This window comes from Theobroma cacao, chromosome 9 (genome assembly GCF_053813885.1).
Source record: "Theobroma cacao isolate CCN51 chromosome 9, ASM5381388v1, whole genome shotgun sequence".
Taxonomy (NCBI): Eukaryota; Viridiplantae; Streptophyta; class Magnoliopsida; order Malvales; family Malvaceae; genus Theobroma; species Theobroma cacao.
In genome coordinates, this window is record NC_142647.1 from 49,125,272 (window position 1) to 49,145,318 (window position 20,047).

Genomic DNA, 20,047 nt, shown 5'->3' on the forward strand with positions numbered 1-20,047 from the left:
TATTAAGCACGAGCTTAGAAATTTATTTAATTTTATAAAACCAAGTTGCCCCATTGCTCTCTCCACGTTAGGAGGAAGAGAGAATAAATTTGCCTACTTTGTTAAACAGTAGGCAGCAAACACAAAATTAACATTACTTTTTGTGCTCATTGCTGTGTTTGCACAGTGTTTATTGTTTTCTTGCTTATAATAATAATAATAATAATATTAATAATAATAATCTTGAGGCCAACTGTTTGGACACGTAAATCATTTTTCACTCTCTCATTTACTACTAATAAATTATCAAAATCCTTTAAACCCCCCCAAAAAAAAGAAAAATATGTAAAAATATAGTTAATAAATTGAAAAAATTGGTATATATTTAGGAAATATTGAATTTTACTTACTATTGAGTATGGGTCCAGATAAGATACGAGAATGATTTATCGGGTTATTTTGTCTACGAATCACTTAATCATGAAATATCATGTTATAAATGTGTAAAGACGGAAAAAAAGAAAAAAGGAAAGCAAAAAGGAATCTTTACTCTTAAGATTTGGAGGCACCTGGAGATGATCCAAAGCAAAAAAGGATAATGTTGAAATAAAAAGAAACAAGGGAAAATAACAAAGGGTTCTTTATTTGGGAATATGACAGCAAAGGGATAAAAATAATTAATATATCACTTATTTCCTTTTTTTTTAGAAATGGAAAAGAATGAAAAATTATAATCTATTGCTTGATTGAGTAATTAATTTATTATGTTTTTTTCCCTTTTAGATATGAAGATTTTATTAGATTTTATGTTACATAAAATTAAGATAATTTTTTCTCATCTCGTCGTCTCTTACTCTCGATATTTGGAAATTATGCTTGTTATCGATAAATAGAATGAAAAATATTACTAAGTACCCAATTACCTATAAATGATAAAAATAAATTATGCAAATTTAAAATTGTATTAATAGAGTCAAATATTTACGATAAAAACAAAAAAAAAAAACAAAAAAGGGGAATTGGGCTAGGCTTGGAGGGAATCCTTTTCCTGCATAAACCATGGCTAGGAATCCGATAACGTTGGCTCAAATTTCATGAGGCCAGCCCATGCAAACTATGCCAACCTTTCTTTCCAACCCAGAATTGTTAATACTGCTTTGGTCATAAACCTCTGCGAATTAGACTAGGAAAATGAGTAGAGCAGTAATGGAGGATACCAATTCATCATCATGGAAATGAAATTAGAAAGAAAGAAGAAGACTGTTACGAGTATTTTTAGGAACAAAGACCAACCAAAACTCTCATTTACTTTGGAAATTAGATACTAGCAATGGCAAATGCATTAGTTGATCAGTCTCATTTTCAGTTCTGCTATATTTTTGGTGCTTAAAAGCTTCCAGTTATGCCGCAAGCAAGAGCAGCTCTGGGTATTTCACCAACACGACGGACACCTTCAGCAAAGACGACTCCCATTCCCATGTGCAAATGTGGCTCGATGTGACAATGGAATGCCCAAACTCCTGGATTATCAGCAACGAACCTCAATGCGGTCCATCCATATGGGAAGATCACAGCGGTGTTTCTTAACGGTGGGTTCTCCAAGTTAAACTTCTGCTCGTCTTCTTCTCTGAATATCCCTTCTCCGTAGCCCAACACCCAGAAATCATGACCATGAAAGTGCCATGGATGTATCTCGCTGACATTTTCTGCTAAAGCATTGGCATTTTGAAGTATCACATCCACTGTGGTGTTGAAGTTGATGGTGTAAACTCCATTTCCATGTGTTGAGTTGGGGTTCACCGGAGGCTTCATGATATCATAACTGTTATCATAGTTGTCCGGAGGGCGTTTTTGATCAAAAGCATTGTTGAGGCCAAATTTAATGGAGCCCAAGTAAGGGGTCGAGGGCAATGTTAAGGAAATGTTGTTGATAGAACACCTGGTGAATCCATTGATTTTGTTTTGAGTGTTGAGGAGGATGATCCTGCGGTCATGAGTTCTTGGTGGCTGAAGGGACCCCTTGGCGGCAAGAATCCTTTTAGTGAACGCTTTGCTGTGATCATAATCGTTCCATCGAGGTGTTACAGGAGGTGGAGAGGTAGGGAGTTCTGATGCAGGGGTGGGAATGTAGTTCAAAATGGTGAGGCCTTGAGGGGTTTTGGGCTCTCTTCCTCGTACACCAACTGAAATCCAGTAATTGGAGGAGGTGTTTTGGTTTGTTCTTAAGAGGACTGAATAACTTTCCCCTGAATAAATATCCAAGTCATCAACTTCAAATGGCTGCACATAATTTCCATCAGCTTCCACCACCATCATTTTGTGATCCTGCAAACAAATTTTGTTAAACCAGAGAAATACAGTTCCAAGTTCCAAGTCCTTTACTGAATAAACTATTAGTTCTAACATTTCCTTAACTTGGAAATAGGAATAGGAACAGGAACAGGTAGTTACCCCAATGGCCAAGTTGAGTGAAGCTAGAGCAGTGGTGCTGGCAATCCTCAGCCTGTAGATTTTGTTTGGATGGACTTGCAGGATTTGGGGTGCGCATTGCTCATTCCCACTAAACTTGCATTGGCTGACAGAAGCATTGTTGCTAAATTTTTGCAGCCAATGAACAATTGAATTGCCCTCTTCCATTAATCAGCAGACTCTAACCCCAAAGAAAAAGGGAAATTAATTTCTTTCTTGTGGGCCAAAGGTAGAAAATTAGCAGGAACATGGGCAAAGAAAGTCTTTTGCCTTTATTTATCATGGTTTTTTATTTGTTTTTATTTATTTTTACATATTATTAAGTTATTTTCTGAACTCACTTTGCTCGTTTAGTATACGAAGTTTATAACCAATTAATCGCAATTGTAATGTTGAGTTTTTACCTGGGGTTCACCGACCCAACGGAATGGCTTGGAGAAAAGGCCAACCTGTTGCTCATGAACACTTTGGTGCCACCAATCACTCAACAATAGGTCAAACTCACCATCGTAATGGAATGGCAGCTCTCTCTTTCCATGCTCGTCCACTATCAGGAACCCATACAATCCTGCTGATCTTTGCATTCCGTAGTGTCCATGATAAAAGTACGTTCCAGACTGTGCCATTAACATTCACCAAAAAAGATAATATAAATTGATAATAGTATTTTTGCTGCAACTTGAAATTCTGGAGCCTGGATTTCGTTCATTGAAGGCTTTAAGATCTATCATATAGCTCCCGAAGAAACAGAAGAAAAAAGAGATTGAGAGATTACCCTGTCAACTTTGAACCTGTATGCAAAAGTTTCTCCAGGGTTGATAGCACATTGTGAAATGGAAGCAGTCCCGTCTGCCCATGGTGTTCCACGCTGATGTATGAAACACAACATTTTACAGATCGTTAAGATCAATTAATTCCATACTATGGCAAGAGAGAGAGAGAAGGGAAACCTGTCTGATTCCATGCCAGTGAATGGCAACCCCCTCGGTGTGAAGCTTGTTAGTGAGTTCCACAACAATGGTGTCTCCGGCTTTAGCCCGGATGGTCGGCCCTGGAAACTGGCCATTGATACCTATTACAACATGTTCCAAACAATCTGGAGAGCTGTACATGCATTCCACTTCCCATTGGAAATGCCTAACCTTGGAACCCAATGAAACATGGATCAAAGACAACACGATGCACCAGAAAACAAGAGCCCTGGAGTCCCAAAACTCACAACCCATTTCCCCAACATGCAAAACCAGCGTGAATAGCTTGCCTAATGCCTGCCAGGCCAATATATATAGAAGGCAAGACCTAGGCTCTAATTACTCCTTGAAATTTTGTTCAGTGTATGCAAGTCTGCGATTACTCTTTAATCTGTCACTCCTGATCTCTGGGAAAAATTTTTGACATCATGCATGAATCTGCTCCGATCATTTTCGTATGAATTAAAGGGCTCCCTGTGAATTTTCCCATAAGGAATTCTTGCATATATCTTCTCACACGTTAGAGGATCTTTCTTTGTGGTAATGCGGTTAGATCACTATGAATACTTATTGGGAAAGATTATCTTTCCTCAAGATTTCTTCAAGACAGTTACTAACAATTAAGAAGTTTCCAATAATAGAGGGAAGAATTTGCTCCCTTCATTATCAATTTTTGTCTTTTCTTCTAATTAGCCTCAACTAGAGACAGTTTAATACTTTCTAGAAATTAGTTAAACAAGTCAAAGGAGATGGATAATTTTTTTTATTGTAATTGAAGAAAAGTTACTTTTATTCAAGAATTACTTCAATATTATGGAAAAAATTCTATACTTATCACGTGTTTTTTCATTTTAAAAATTATTAATAAAAATTATCCAGATTTGACTTAGAGATTTACTCTCATGTACCTAGGAAAGGTAAGAATTATACCAAAAAAAGAAATTTAGAAAGATCATTCTCAAATATTTTCTTAAACTATATTTGACCAGAGTTTCTAAGTTGAAAATTTCATTACCATATGTTGAACAAATTTTCCTGCTACTTGGCATAATGTTGGATTGTAATGCATATACATATCAATTCAACCTTAACTTTTGGTACATGGAATCAAAATTTTGGAAAGATTTTTTGGGTTCATTGATTAATAATTGATTCAAAAAGGAAAACTATGCAATTCCTCTTAAAAGTTGGACCTAGAATCATGTAATTAAGTCTGGTATGTGAACGAGTGATTACATTATTTTGTTGGCAAATTGATTGAAAGATTCCTCCATAATCATTTTGGTTGTCTCTGCAACTTCATATATGTTGCCCATTAGGTGTTTGTAGACTTCAGCCAATGCCCCAATGGCATGAGATATAAACCAATGACCAAACCCACATGCTCAAATCGAACGATCTAGCCCAAGGTAAACACCACTGCTAGCCCATGGCAATATGGCTAGCGTTTTCCCGGACCCAAAACCCAAAACTAAACCCAAATAAGTTCAAATACATTAGGGAAAGAAGTAGCAATAGAAATTAAAACAGGGAAGAAGACAAAAGGCTATATGTAAAATTCCAAGAAAACAAGTGTACCTTTCAGGATACAAAAGCCTAACATTACAAGCTCAAAGCTTAAAATATATCCGAACTCCGATTTGTTGCCACCATACATAAATTAGCTAACTACTTCCGGAATGAGATCCAAATTTTTTCATACATGAGTTAATTAGATCAGTTGAGCTTGTTTCCTGTTAAGCCACAAGCAAGAGCAGCTCTGGGTATTTTACCAACACGATGGACACCTTCAGCAAAAACAACTCCCATTCCCATGTGCAAATGTGGCTCGATGTGACAATGAAATGCCCAAACTCCTGGATTATCTGCAACGAACCTCAATGCAGTCCATCCATATGGGAAGATCACAGCAGTGTTTCTAAATGGTGGGTTCTTCAAGTTAAAGTTCTGCTCATCTTCTTCTTTGAACTTCCCTTCTCCGTAGCCCAACACCCAAAAATCATGACCATGCAAATGCCATGGATGTATTTCACTAACATTATTGGCTAGCGCATTGGCGTTCTGAAGTATCACATCCACGCTGGTGTTGAACTTGATGGTGTAAACTCCATTTCCATGAGTTGAGTTGGGGTTCACCGGAGGGTTCATGATATCATAACTGTTATCATAGTTGTCAGGCGGCTGTCTTTGATCAAAAGCATAGTTGAGGCCAAATTTAATGGAGCCCAAGTACGGGGTCGGAGGCAATGCTAAGGAAATGTTGTTGATGGACCACTTGGTGAATCCATTGATCCTGTTTTGAGTGTTGAGGAGGATGATCCTGCGGTCATGAGTTCTTGGTGGCTGAGGGGATCCCATCAGGGCAAAAATACTTTTAGTAAACGCTTTGCTGTGATTATAATCGTCCCATCGAGGTGTCACAGGAGGTGGAGACGTGGGGAGTTTTGATGCAGAGGTGGGAATGTAGTTCAAAATGGTGAGGCCTTGAGGGGTTTTGGGCTCTCTTCCTCTTACACCAACTGAAATCCAATAATTCCTGGAGGGGAGTTGGTCTGTTCTCAACAGAACCGAGTAGCTCTCCCCTGAATAAATATCCAAGTCATCAACTGCAAATGGTTGCACGTAGTTCCCATCAGCTTCCACCACCACCATTTTGTGACCCTGCAACAAGAATTCTGTCAAACATAAGTACAATTCTTTGTTCTAACATTTTCTTAGCTTAATACTGATCCAAAACCTGAATCTTAAACATCATGATTAATCTTTATAGTTTAATATTAGACTCCACAAAATAGGAAGTCAGACATCATAGCCCTCTAATTTCGTACGACGTGTGAATTTGTGACAGGAGATAGGGATAATGGAGCAAGGGAATCTGTGGGAGATGTGAGCTGCATGCATCGCTCACCATCGGGTCATTTGTACTTTTCTGAATAGTGAGCAGGTCATAGAAGACTGATGCAGGAAGGGGATCGTACAAGGAATCCCAAGAAAATGTTTCCTTAATAAAGTTCTTAAAGAGAGTACAAGTTCTAAAACTACTTAATCAAGGATTCGTAACAAAAAAATGAGAAATTTTGAGGAGGAGAAGGGGGGGGGGGGGGGGGGGGGGGGGGGTAGGGTGTCCATGAATGGGGTAATTGTAATAAATAAGCATGTGAAGTTTTACAGTGTTAGATTGAAAAAGGCACTCAAAAGCAAAAGAATAATCATAGTAAATGGCAAGCTGACAATCTTTTCCTCCACTTCCTATGTTTGTCTTCTATCACCTATGCTTTGCTGCCATTCAAACACGCCAATGTCTCCCACTTTAGAAATCCCCTCATAATGACTACTGCCACCACTAGTTTTTCTTCATGCATGCATTTTCCTTTTCCTTTCTTAGGCACTTTTCTTTTCTATATTCATCACATGTTGTAAGTCAAATTATTAACTTTCACCTCGAAAGGCATCAAGGTGTTGGAGACTGCCCATTGTCTAGGTACCCTGCTGTTATCAAATTTTTCCAGCCCATTTTCCCAAGAAAATTAAAAACAAAAAAAAAACAAAGTGACAACCATTACTACCTCACTAGCTATGTAGCTTTCCATTTCCCATTTCCATAATGTAATTTTCTTTTCTATTCCCAAAAGCAAGGCCACCAGTTCTGCCGTTATCTTGTCTGGCATATATCATATAAAATAAAACTGCTCACATGCAAATTGCTAAGTTAGGAATTAATTCTAGGGCATAACAATCCCGACATCCTAAGGAATTTCAAAGGGATTAAATAATATTTTCTCTTTATTAAATCTTAATATATCTCGAATATGAATATTAATTACCATATATATATATATCTCTATATTGCTAGAAACTTTAGCATATTCTAGCTAGAACCATAGTCATAAAAGAAAGAAAAAAAAAGCAAAGTTGCAATAGGAAATAGGAACAGGTACCTACCCCAACGGCCAAGTTCAATGAAGCTAGAGCTGTAGTGCTGGCAAGCCTCAGCCTGTAGGTTTTTTTTGGATCAACATGCAGGATTTGGGGTGCACATTGCTCATTCCCTCTAAACTTGCATTGGCTGACAGAAGCATTGCTGCTGAATTTTGCAGCCAATGAACAATTGAATTGCCCTCTTCCATTAATCAATAGACTCTAACTCCAAAGAAAAAAAAATGGAAAATTAATCAAACATGTGAGATTTTCTTTCTTGTGAGCCAAAGATGAACAGTAGCAGGAAATAAGAGTAAAGAAAGTTAAAAAGTTTTAGATTATTGGTATTGGCTTTATTTGGGATGAGGTGGCAGTATGATGAAGATATACCAACCACCATGTACCATCATGGGCAATTTTTTTCAAATTAAGTAATGATACCATTCACTACAAATTTTTTACACTTAATATCGTGCCAAATGTTATATTTGTAATCATCATAGTTATAGTGTAGCAAATCCATATTTTTAATATATTTTATTTTATAAATTTAAAACTCATTTCGTCTTTTATTGACATTATCCGTGACATTCTATTTTTTATTTTTTCACCATAAAAGAGAGGGATCCACCTTAATCCGAGTTTATCTAAATTTTGATATCTTTCATGAAAAGTCCACATCAATAAAGAATTAGACACACTCTACTTATATCACTTGTCTTGTTACAAATACACACTTTTAATCAAAAAAACATATTTATTAAATGAAAGAATATCATTACTTATAAATTTAAGACCCGTTTTATTTTTTTTTAAAGTGAAATTCATGATAACATGCATCTTTATGATTATTATTTTTATTTTTTTAGCTTAGTGCCAGTGCCACCAAATGAAGTTGCAAAAGTGGCTGCAACGCAAGATTTGCACTAATTGAGTCAACCAACCTCATTGTGATTAATACGAGTACTACTATATATCCATTATTAAAATAAAAAAGAATTATAGGGTGAGACCACTTCAACAATGCTATTATTACCCTTTTCGTCTCTCTTGATTATGATGTATGCTAGTAGTGTTAAGTTTTACCTGGGGCTCGCCGATCCAACGGAATGGCTTGGAGGAAAGGCTAACCTCTTGCTCATGAACATCTCGGTGCCACCAATCACTCAACAAGAGGTTGAACTCACCATCATAATGGAATGGCTCTTTCTTTCCATCTGCCACGTCCACTATAAGGGACCCATACAAGCCAGCTGATCTTTGCATTCCATAGTGCCCATGATAGAAGTATGTTCCAGGCTGCACCAGAACAGTCCCACAACATTAGTTTTTTCCTTACCTATGGTCTATTATTACTTATAATACTATAGACATTCAATAAAAAAGACTAACTTAAAATGGTATATTTTGCAACTTCCAGCTTTGGGAGTACATGTGTTTCCCACTTTGGATCTTGTTCTGGAGTTTGAACTTTGGTTCCTTGTGAAGACCAGAACTCAACAGGAAAAGAGAAGAAAGAGAGATTGAAAGATTACCCTGTCAACTTTGAACCTGTATACAAAAGTTTCTCCAGGGTTGATAGCACATTGTGAAATGGAAGCAGTCCCATCTGCCCATGGTGTTCCATGCTGATGGAAGAAAACAACATTTTTACAAATATATTTTGGCACTGCCTCACATGCAAAGATTCTTGTACAAATTGTTTGTATTGAGAAAGAGAGAGACAGAGGGAGAGAGAAAAGGAAAACCTGTCTGATTCCATGCCAGTGAATGACAACTCCCTCGGTGTGAAGCTTGTTGGTGAGTTCCACAACAATGGTGTCCCCGGCTTTGGCCCGTATGGTCGGCCCCGGAAACTGGCCATTGATACCCATCACAACATGTTCGAGACAATCTGGAGTACTGTACATGTACTCCACTTCCCATTTGAAATGCCTAGACTTGGAACCCAGGGAAACATGGATCAAAGACGACAACACAATGCACCAGAAAACAAAAGCCCTGGAGTCCCGACACTTACAACCCATTTCATAATATGGAAAACCAGGATGGATAGCGGGAGAACTGGAGAGAGAGTTCACCTATTGGATGGACCTCAACTACACCAACTCAACCAGAACGCAAAGAGATAGCTAGCCTGCTAGCCTGCTATCCGTCTTTATATAAAGGCTCTGTAGCAAGGTTTAGACTTAGCCTTTGGAATTTACTCCTGGAAATTAAGCTGCACTTTCTACTCTACTTTAGTAGTATAATTAGCAACTAAGCAACTGTGTGGTTAGTGATTAATGTGACCCTGATGGCCTGTCGGCACATATTCTTTACATCACGTACAGCTAGTGCATGCGGATCAATCTGGTCTGGTCGTTTTCGTATCGTGAAGGTTCCCTTATGAATTTGTGCCATGAAGAATTTCTACAAAAAAATATCTTCCCAACACTTGATGCTAAGGACCATCGATTGTTCTTTTGATATACTACCGTTAGATCAATTAAACCTGTCAAGGAGCTGTTCAATCAAAAGGATAAAAAGTGGAAGAAAAACATCTTCCAGACAAAGCAATCTGTCAATCCCCTAGTAATAATCCATGGGCTAAAAGCAAACTTCAAACTTGAATCCCAGAAGTATGCCCGAAAAGCTGGCAATTGGTCAAAAGTAATTCTACTATTTTAGTATTGTTTTGTTATCTTCCCTAACTTTATTTATCTATCTTACGTTCTTAAAAATACCGTTATAACATAACGTTATCTTCTATGTAACGATCATATTTCATTAGAACGTTATATCCATAAAATATCTAACACAAATCTTTATTTACTCGATACTTTAACCTTAGCCTCAATCTTGGAATATTGGTTACCTATTTAAAGGTTTTTTAAACGATTAAATATTCCAGAACCCAGAATTTAATCTAATGAGTTCGAGCCACCCTGTGAAGCATTATTACTATTAATTTAAGATTTAGGGTTCAAATATAATCTTGGTCAGATCATACGAAGCTTCACTCAACACACGAAAAAATCACAATCAGAGCCTTAAAATCGTGATATATACATGTCAAATAATCTTTCCGTTCCTTTTTTTTAATTTATTGAAATGTTTCAAAATAATATTTTTTTAAGCACTGAATACACTTACTTTTTTATATTACAAACTTATATTTTATATTTTTTTTATTTTATTATATTGAAAAGTATTGAACATCCATATTATAAAAAAATAAACTTTAATATAAAACATATTAAAATCAAAACTTTTATTTTAATTTTTGTAAAATTAAAAAAGAGAGAGACAAACATTCAAAAACAGAAAGAATAGACCATTTTGACCTAGAAACTAACTTAATTTGCTTTGTGTATCCATTTCATAATATTCATATTATAAATTAATAGACTACCATATTATCTTAATTAATCGACATACAACACGATCTTAATTCGTCAAGTTTCTTTCACTTTTTTTTTGGGAAAGTAAAAAATCGAAAAATTTTCCTAGTTTAAAATTGTTGTGTTTTTGTCCAGAAATTAGTGGAGAATATCATCCAAATTTATAACGTGAAGGGCAGAGTTAGTCAACTTTTATTGAGAGTAAAAAGCAAACAGGAATAAAGGCTAAAACTTTTTAAGGGAGCCATTAAGAGAAAAAATATATAATATAATACAAGTGGTGATCCCATGTAATTCCAAAATCAATTACACAAACCTGTAACATATCTTTTAAAGTCCTTATAGTCATCTCACTATCTCAGTCTGCCCATCAATATGAAGATTAAAAACAGTGCTAAAATTAAGCTTAGTACTCAAAATCTTCTAGAATTTATCCCAAAATTGACTGTTGAACTTAATACCTCTATTCCATGCAACGGCACGATTTCCTCAATGAACAATCTAGCATGTTATGTCGCTCTCAAAGCTCCACCCTAGCATGTTGATTGATTCCAAGCCAGTTGCACCTAAATACCATATATATTATTTATGATTAATTCAATTGATTACAACTTTATGCATGATCTTCACGTGCAATAGGATAACTTTTTCTTCCATTGCCTTTTGCTTTTCTTCCAGTCAGTTTGCTTTCACTTGCACTAATTAGGTTAAGTTTAAATTGTGATAAATATGTTATAATTAGATTAATTATAACCTTTCGTACGACAAAAAGAGCAAATTATAACAAGAATATACCACATTAATTCATGCAAAAAATTTTCGATAAAATTAGTGGGGAACTTTATTTAAGGCTCGTTTACTGATTTACATGCAATTGATTTATCATGTACATTTGTTTCTTCGTTAAACACGATTAAAAATTTTTTGATGAATTTTTATCGGATCCTAATAATGGTATTGAAAAATTATTTTTGATGAATTTTTAATGAAATTCTTTTAATAAAAATGGATTGCTAAAAAATAAAATATATTTTATATTAATTTTTTTTTATATAAATTTATGGGTGATAGATGTGTATTCTAACTGTGTACTGTTTTGGTAGTGATGATGTATTCATCATATCAAGCTGACGAGTAAAGGCCAAAGAGAAGCAAGCCTAATTCTTTTTTCGTTGAATTTATGATGTGACTTGTAAGCTAAAACTAGTGTCGGTTTTTAAATAATAATAGCTCAAAGGATTTGCTTTGGTAGCTGCATGGGTCAACACTATAGCCTTGAGGACAATCAAATTCATTGAGACGAAGACATTTCAATGCATAGACAATCAAATCCAAATCTATAATCTCATAGTGATGACAATTCTTATCTTATAGTTATTATAATAGCAAAAACGATTCCCCTAATACAATTTGTTAAGTCGATCATCATTCAATTATTTCGTAACTAATAAAATATATTATCGAACCATATTGAAATCGTGAAACACAGTATTATTAGTTCGTCTTTTTCACATATTTTTTAAAGAATAAAATTCAATTATCAATGGATTAATTATATATTATTTTCATAATTATGGAAAAGAATGGTACGTAAGTTTCCCCCCGTCATGATTAAAAATGCACACAGAAAAAATGAGAAAAAATAAAATAAAAAGGAATATATAAGCTTTTGGATGAATTCGATCCCTTTTGGCTTCTTTCCCATTGGCCTAATCATGCTTGCTACTTTAATTACAAAAATATTAACGGTTTTTGTCTCAATATTTTCATCTTATCAGATATAATGATTTATTGCTTTAATTATGATATTTTATTTATAAATTAATAAATTTCATTTCTAATTGACTACACATGAAGGTAGGGTCTTCTCAATTCCATTGATTGCATATGCAAAAGTCAAAAAAGATTACAACTAGCTTTCCCTTCTCATGTGTATTTTCTTATTCATTTTAATTATAATATTTTAGTTATAAATTAATAAATTTCATTTCTGAATTAATCCAATAATTACATATTATGTCAAAAAAATATAAAAGATATATATATTTGTTGTTTAGACGATCAAGTTTATAGTATTTTTTTTTATTTTGCTTAATTTTTATGATTTTTTATTCTATAATTTAAAGAAAGAAAGTTGAATTGAGATTCTCTTTATTTTTCTTAGTGGATGCCATTGTTATTATATGGTCAAGGTTGATGAGCCAACTGAGTTAGGTACACCCATGCCTTTTGATGCCCCAAGGAGAGCTTAGAGCTGAAAGAAGAATTAATTAAAAAATAATAAATTCCTTTTTGGAGATTAGGAATTGTTAATGATGAATTATGAGTTTATGTTATATTAAAATTAAAAAATATATATAAAACATACATATATAATACTTTTAATATAAAAATTTTAAAAATAAAATATTAAAAAAATATAACTTAGATATTTAGAGGAAAAATGATTACTAATTGACTACACAGGAAGGTAGGGTCTTCTCAATTCCATTGATTGCATATGCAAAAGTCAGAAGAAGATTACAACAAGCTTCCCCTTTTCATGTGTATTTTCTCATTCATTTTACTTTCTAGGAGTGCTTCTTCTTCATGGGTTAGGCGTGACATCCTTATCCACCTAATTAAACGACGCTCTCGACCATTTTGTCTATTGTTTTTAGAAGTGTTTGGTACGAAATCAAGTTAAAATTGAATTTATTCTGATATCATTTATTACAAAATCATTTTATCTTTAAAAAGATTAACTTGATAAGATGTATAGTGCCATCACTTATAAATCATCCGAAATTCCCTTACTTATCTGATGTGAGATTTTTGAAAATCCTCTACCTATTTTCTTTTTAAAGCGCTAAGCATATCATCTTTTTCCCGACATAAAAGTTAGGTACATGCCATGACAGAGGTAAATATTCTTGAGCTAACGTTGTGTTCCTGTGCCTCATTGAGAAAAAGGTAGATTCTTGCCTTGTTTATATCCCAAGCCAGCAAACTTTTCACACATATACATATAATTTGAATTGCTTAATTCACAAGTTTTCTCATTGGTGGCAAGCATCAAGCCATGGATGAACACAAATATGAGCTGAATGTTGTCCCAAAAGTTGAATGTAATCCTATTCCAAGGTGGAAAAATGATGGATAGTTTGTAGTTTATACAGGGAAAACCAAATGGTAGAAAAAGGATATTGTAAGTAATTGAAGAGCTGAACTTATTGCTATCTAGAAACTGGGGGCAAAAGTTGCAGAAACAGTAGAAAACTTACATTCTGCAAAATGGTAAGGCTGAGGGGCCCCCAAGTTCCAGCTGAATGCTTGACAACTTCAATTTTCTTCTCATTCTTGGTGGTGGGACATAACTTTGCAAGTGCTCAGCAGGAACCAGGTTCCCCAGCTTTGCGTTATAAATATTCTAGGACATTTGTTAAGAAATATCAGTCAACACCTTGGGATTTCAATAATTCCAGGGAAAAAAGAAAAGAAAAGAAATGACTCCAACTTCTGTCTGAAATGGATCTTGGAAATCCACCCAGCTAGGTTGTCATTGGATGTCTGGCATGTTTGCAATGATTGGAAAGTTTCCCAATTGTTTTATTCCTTTATTTTTTCCATGTTTGACACCATGGATGCAGATATGCTTTCACTGTTGCTTAAGTAAGTACCCTTAGCCTCATCAAATTTATTCATTTGTTCTTTTTCCATGGTGGCAGTGCTTTTAAAGCAAAATCCCATATGTTAGTTGTTTACATAAAATCTCTGCTGTGTCTTCCCTTCCAAGGGAGTTTTTGCTTTCCAAATTCGGATCAAACTTCAAAGGATTCTCAAAGAATTTTCAAAATATGTTTGAGATAGGAATATCAGATGATGAAATATGGTCAAAACTGTAATACTCAAACCTGGGAATAAGCATCTAATTCCCTACAAAACCAGAGAATTTAAGGCTACCCCTTCACTTTGCATGTGCAAGATTTTCAAAAGACATAGTTCACATTATTTCAAACAAAAGTTTGGGCTTCCTAAGAATCACTTTTTGATGTCTGCAGAACATCTTTGACAGGTGAGGATGGCTCCATGTACAATCAAATAACAAGAATCATATATTCTTTGATTACCTTAAATTATTCCCAAGGATAAAAAATTCTAAGTTGGGGAGGAAAACAGTGTCAAATGCATCTAGCATTGATTCATCCAAGCCTAGTTTTTCAAAGCAAATGCTAGATATTTCACTTCTTGTTGGGGAGGAAAACAGTGTCAAATGCATCTAGAATTGATTCATCCAAGCCTTGTTTTTCAAAGCAAATGCTAGATACTTCACTTCCTGTAAAAAATTCCATAGTAACTAAATTAGCAAAAGTTGACTTGTCAGAAGTGGGATTTGAACCCACGCCCTCTTTCGAGGACCAGAACTTGAGTCTGGCGCCTTAGACCACTCGGCCATCCTGACTTTGTTGCTATGTTTTCGAATTTTATATATAAATTTATATTTATAATTGATTTTGTTTCCAAAATAACAACAGCTCTCCTTTACCTTGCCAAAAAGCCCACCTAAGGAAAACTCGTCAAAAACCAAAACCTCTTTCGATATAGGCATTAGTGTCACACCAAGCACATCAAAAAAAATGTTCCAATCTCACATCAAACAAGTAAAATTACTTGAAGAATGCAAACCTATCATGTAAGAGAAATGCTATTTGAGAACTTGTGCAATTATCAATTACTTCTCGCTTACATTAGAATCCTTGATGATATGGGAATAGCTGCGAATAGAGATCTAGATTCAATGAGACCAAATGGGTTGGAGGGGGAGGCTTTGAACTAACTTGATTGATGTTCTTTCGAACTGAAAACCAAGTTGCTTGCTTCCATACATTTAGAGGATGTAGCATAAGCAACTAAATGAAAAATGCAAATAATTTGTAAGTTCAACATGTCACATGCTGCATCCTGTATTTATAAAGCAAACTAGGATCAACGCCATTGCTCATTAAATTAATGTACTCAGTAGAAGACCAGAGATATTTTACAGACAACAAGAAACCATAAGATGGCAAGAAAGCCAAATTAAGGATGCATACCGGAAGTAAACTTGTCACTACCATTACATCAATACTAGTTGTCGTCTTGAACATCTTAGGAAGAGCAGGATAATTCAGTTACAAATGCTAATACGGGCCAAGCAGGTATTCAGATTTACAGATACTTATATATGAGGGACTGCATTTGACAAACCCCATTATACTGTGATAATACACTTGAAATTTTGTGAGTACATATCTAATCCGAAGCTTTGCAGCATCACGCTGTCCTTCACGAGCAGTTTGTGTCGTAACTAGCAAGCCCCAGCAACTCTGGACCTTCAAGCCTAGGGTTTCTCTCAAAGCTACATTAATTGGAATGATATAAAGATCAGTGACTTCGCACACAGGGAAAATAAAAGTTGGCTATTAATAAGTTTAAATGGAGAAAATAAAAACAAATGCATAGGCGCATATTTACATGGAGGTTTCCAATTGATAATATGTACACATCTAAAACAAACTGAACCTCAGACTCATCAACATGCATTCTAGTGTGAGGCATATCAGAAAACTTAATAGCATTCTGCCAAGACCGTCCATGAATAACTAACACTGATAGCAAAATCATAAAGAGGGCCACAAGCATGGACTAAGCCTCAGCTTATCTAGAAGCAGTGAAAAAATCCAGATTAATCTTTTGACACCAAATGCTTGAAGGGACATGATGCATCCATTTCCTTTTGATTTTTAACATTCCTCAAGTAACTGACTGTTAAAGTCTTCATCCCAACATCAAAATTAACATTATCAACACATGCATTAATGAAAAACCAGAAGAGGTTATCACAAATTCACAATGAAAAGTAAACATAGCATAGAACTTTTCAGAATGATTACTTCCACCACACAAAAAAAAAGCCAAGAATAAAAAGGCTTTAATCCAGTAAGTTTAAAAAGATTTCAAGTAAAGGGGGAAAATGAGGAAAAAGTGCATGATTTGAGAAGTGATGTCGATGACAAGGTATAATTTATCAAATTTCTCCAAAGGAAAATGAGGTACTTGCAGCATAACATGCACAGCCACTAACATCCATGTAACCCATCATGAATTGTAACTAGATAAAAGATAATTGAAGTAAAGAGAAAAAAAAACAGAGGGGTGAGCTTACTTGTTCAAAGGAATGTGCTCAAATGGTCCACTGGTAGGAATGGTTCCACACAAATCATTGTTCGAGACATCACTGGAAGAAAAGAGGCAAAGTTTTGATGACAATAAGTTTAATGCATCACAAAACAATACCAGAGAATAGTATTTATGAAAATAAATTATTTGAAATAACGCAACACTTACACAACTTTGAGGCTTGAAATACCAGCAAGTTCCCTAGGGATAGGTCCAGTTAACCAGTTGTCATTAAGCCTCCTGTAAAATGAAACAACAATGAGAGAAAGACTAGGGATTGAAGATTAGAAAGATACATAAAACTACTCACCAAAAGATAAAAACATGAGAAATGATTAGTATTCTAGTTTGAGACATGAGGATAACTAGAAAGGGAGTGAATCATGGTGGCACCCAAAGAAGCTTGGAACATTAGCGTATAACTAACCATTATCTGAAGCTTATAATTAACTAAAGCCTCTGGCCCCCAGGTTATCTATTATCTAATTCATCATTGATTTTTCAAGTCAAGCTGATTAGGAAGGCAACTGAGACAAATGAAAGCTTGACCATAGTCTAATCATGCATGAATAGACTAACACTGGACTTGAGCACTCACAAGAATACAAGAGATTTCAATTTCCCTAGTGATGGAGGAATGGTCCCTGAGATGTTGTTGTTATATAGGTCCAAACTGATGAGGCTCTTCAAGTTTCCGAGTTCAGTAGGGATGGTTCCTTGGATGTTATTTTTGTAAAGCTCCCTGCATGACACAGAAAACACATGGAAATGAATAACAATGGTTGAGCATCAACAGTTTCACCCAATACTATAAACAATTTTAAACTTTTAAAGCATGGCAGTAAATATCTAACAAGTAAACATTTATATACAAATAATTAACACATCCAAACATGTTGGGAACTCCAGAATCTAAATATAAAGGGTCAATGGGGGGGAAAAAGTTAAAGGGAAAAGAACATACAGATACTGCAAATGCTCAAGCTTCCCAAGCTCAGATACCAAATGCCCTGATAGGTTTGAATTACCTAAATCTCTGCAAAAGGCAAAAAAGAAATACCATTAGAGATAGAATGGCAAAGCCCATAATTCCAGAGGGAGGTAACCCACAAAAAAAAAAAAAGCAATCCCTCTTGCCAATTTGAAAACTACGACTAAAACTATTTCCTCAAAGCCATCAAGCACCAAATGGTATCATTTTAATTTCATAACTTGTTAACCTCTTCTTCTCAAAGGGGCATGCAGACTATAAGCATATCTAGTAAAACCCCAAACAATAAAAAAGCATACATTCAAATATTATCCAATGCTCCAAATGGGAGAATAGAAAAAATGGGCAACCTTCTGTTCCATCATAAAAGGAAAAAAGGCGATCACAATATATAAATATTTCTTATTCATGGAGGCAATTCTGCAATTTCCATTGACTCAAACACACCTATGTCAGAGAAAATGTAAAGCAATTCAGCTTATGACAGCCTAATACGATGTTTCCTATAACCAGGACATGAATCCTCCAAAAGGTAAAAAGCATTAAAACACTATTTAGAACCTAAAGCCTTTAACTAAGATATATGATTAAAATGTTGCCAAAAACTTCTATAAAGAGTATTATTTGCCAAATCTATCATCATTCCAGATAAAAATACTTTAAAACTTTTACCACCATATTTGCCTTTCTTTTGTAACTGCTAATAAGCAAAGTACAAGCTCATCTAATCCAACAGTTTTTCAGTGAAATTACCCACTTTTTTCCCTCCAAAACATACCTATACGATACGGAAAATAAACTAAAAACAAAAAAACAAATTAAATGAACCCAAACCCAATCCCCCCCCCCCCCCCCCTCCCCCAATAAAGAACCAAGTTTCAGACAATAAAACAGTTTCTCCGTGGATATACCCACCATTTTTTCCCTCCAAAACAAAACCCCTATGGAAAATAAACACTAAATCCAATGAAATGAACCGGAACCCAATTTAAACCACCAGTTAACAAGCTATCAAACAAGGAAACTAGCCCGTCTCCAAAACAAAACAAAACCCAAATTTTTTATTTAAAAAAAACAGATAAATTTGAACCCAAAAATCAAAATCAGCAGATCTTCAAACCCAAAAAGAGAAAAAGGGGAAATTGACATACACTCTGGTGACTCGATTATCTTGGTTACAAGTGATGTGGAACCAAGTACAAGGATTAACAAGGGTCGGATCCCAGCTCTGGAGCACGTTATCCGGATCCGTTAAGCTTCTTCTCAAAGTGTAAAGAGCATCTCCTTCTGAGTTTCCCAAAACGAACGGAACCACAGTCAGGGACACAGAGAAAGCCCATATCCAGATCGGTGCCGCCATGGGTGGTGGTGATGTTTTAGCTGCAGCTGCTCTGTTAGGGTTAGGTCTTTATGGCTTAGAAAAGTAAAAAGGAAGAGAAGAACCGAGAGAGAGAAAGAAAGAGGAAGAGTGCTTTTAGAGATCCTACTACTTCCTACCAAAATTTCTAAAGAGAATCGGCTTTGGGAATGGCAGAGTAAAACATGGGCTCTCCTTTTATCAAATTTTTGTTTTTCTTTTTGTGGTTTTTTTGGATTCTTTTTTTTTTTTTCCCCTCTCCTTTTGAACGTTTGATTAGTTCTTGAAAGGTGATTTTGATGGTGGTTTGTTTCTTGTTAAGACTTTGTTCCACTTCCACTACGCAAAGTGCTTGGAAAAATAAAAGCATCCATTCCTCTCCATGATTTTTCCTTCCTTTTTACTTCCTTTGATCACTGTAGATACCTAAACTCGTAAAATATATAAATGTCTACAGTATTCAGACGATTATAAGTTTCTTGACATCTTTTACTTGTTCGATATAAAATTAAGATATTCTTCCACTTAATTCAATCAAGTTATTATCGTTATCGACTATCTTATTTGTCTTTCTCGAAAAATAATTGATACAAATCGATCGAGGTTAAATCTGTTTTGATATTTTTGATAAAAATAATAAAAAAATGAATTTCATGTGAATTTAGTGACGGTTGAAAAAAGGGCAAAAAAAAAAGATTGGGCATGGTCCAAGTGACTTGGTCTTTGATTTTGACTGGAATTAATTTAGTCCTCGTGAGCTTTGCGTACAAAACATGCAAAC

At 35.1% G+C, this 20,047-nt stretch overlaps 3 protein-coding genes and 1 non-coding gene across 4 annotated transcripts; all 4 read right to left on the reverse strand.

Moving 5' to 3' along the window:
• Positions 1–1,365: 1,365 nt before the first annotated feature.
• On the reverse strand, positions 1,366–3,674 carry LOC18590850 (L-ascorbate oxidase-like). The gene is given in 6 exon segments (XM_088809745.1): positions 1,366–2,304; positions 2,431–2,577; positions 2,579–2,629; positions 2,853–3,065; positions 3,224–3,316; positions 3,399–3,674. Coding segments are annotated over 6 exon segments (1,719 nt in total).
• A 1,266-nt stretch (positions 3,675–4,940) lies between these two features.
• On the reverse strand, positions 4,941–9,729 carry LOC18590851 (L-ascorbate oxidase-like). The gene is made up of 5 exons (XM_007016622.3): positions 9,086–9,729; positions 8,873–8,965; positions 8,424–8,636; positions 7,362–7,559; positions 4,941–6,080 (listed from the first exon to the last, which is right to left on the reverse strand). Exons 1-5 carry the CDS (start codon positions 9,362–9,364, stop codon positions 5,136–5,138), a joined length of 1,728 nt encoding a protein of 575 aa, XP_007016684.3. The 5' UTR covers positions 9,365–9,729; the 3' UTR covers positions 4,941–5,135.
• A 5,348-nt stretch (positions 9,730–15,077) lies between these two features.
• Positions 15,078–15,161, reverse strand: TRNAL-CAA (transfer RNA leucine (anticodon CAA)). Its single transcript has one exon. It is a non-coding gene; the product is annotated as a tRNA-Leu (tRNA).
• Positions 15,162–15,666: 505 nt separating this feature from the next.
• LOC18590853 (Leucine-rich repeat (LRR) family protein) lies at positions 15,667–19,438 on the reverse strand. The gene is made up of 6 exons (XM_007016625.3): positions 19,061–19,438; positions 17,883–17,954; positions 17,517–17,660; positions 17,087–17,158; positions 16,905–16,976; positions 15,667–16,097 (listed from the first exon to the last, which is right to left on the reverse strand). Exons 1-6 carry the CDS (start codon positions 19,267–19,269, stop codon positions 16,025–16,027), a joined length of 642 nt encoding a protein of 213 aa, XP_007016687.3. The 5' UTR covers positions 19,270–19,438; the 3' UTR covers positions 15,667–16,024.
• Between the last annotated feature and the right edge of the window lie 609 nt (positions 19,439–20,047).

Bases quoted from the DNA above. Each gene is read 5' to 3' on its own strand.
- LOC18590851 (XM_007016622.3), bottom strand. From the start codon at position 9,364: ATGGGTTGTAAGTGTCGGGACTCCAGGGCTTTTGTTTTCTGGTGCATT. The intron at 8,637-8,872 runs GTAATCTTTCAA...GTTCTGGTGCAG, and splicing joins ACAGGTTCAAAGTTGACAGG to CCTGGAACATACTTCTATCA. The intron at 7,560-8,423 runs GTAAAACTTAAC...CTTTGGAGTTAG, and splicing joins GTTGGATCGGCGAGCCCCAG to AGTCTATTGATTAATGGAAG.
- LOC18590853 (XM_007016625.3), bottom strand. From the start codon at position 19,269: ATGGCGGCACCGATCTGGATATGGGCTTTCTCTGTGTCCCTGACTGTG. The intron at 17,159-17,516 runs GTGAGTGCTCAA...TTCATTTTACAG, and splicing joins TTGAAATCTCTTGTATTCTT to GAGGCTTAATGACAACTGGT. The intron at 16,977-17,086 runs GTAAGTGTTGCG...CTTTTCTTCCAG, and splicing joins ATTTCAAGCCTCAAAGTTGT to TGATGTCTCGAACAATGATT.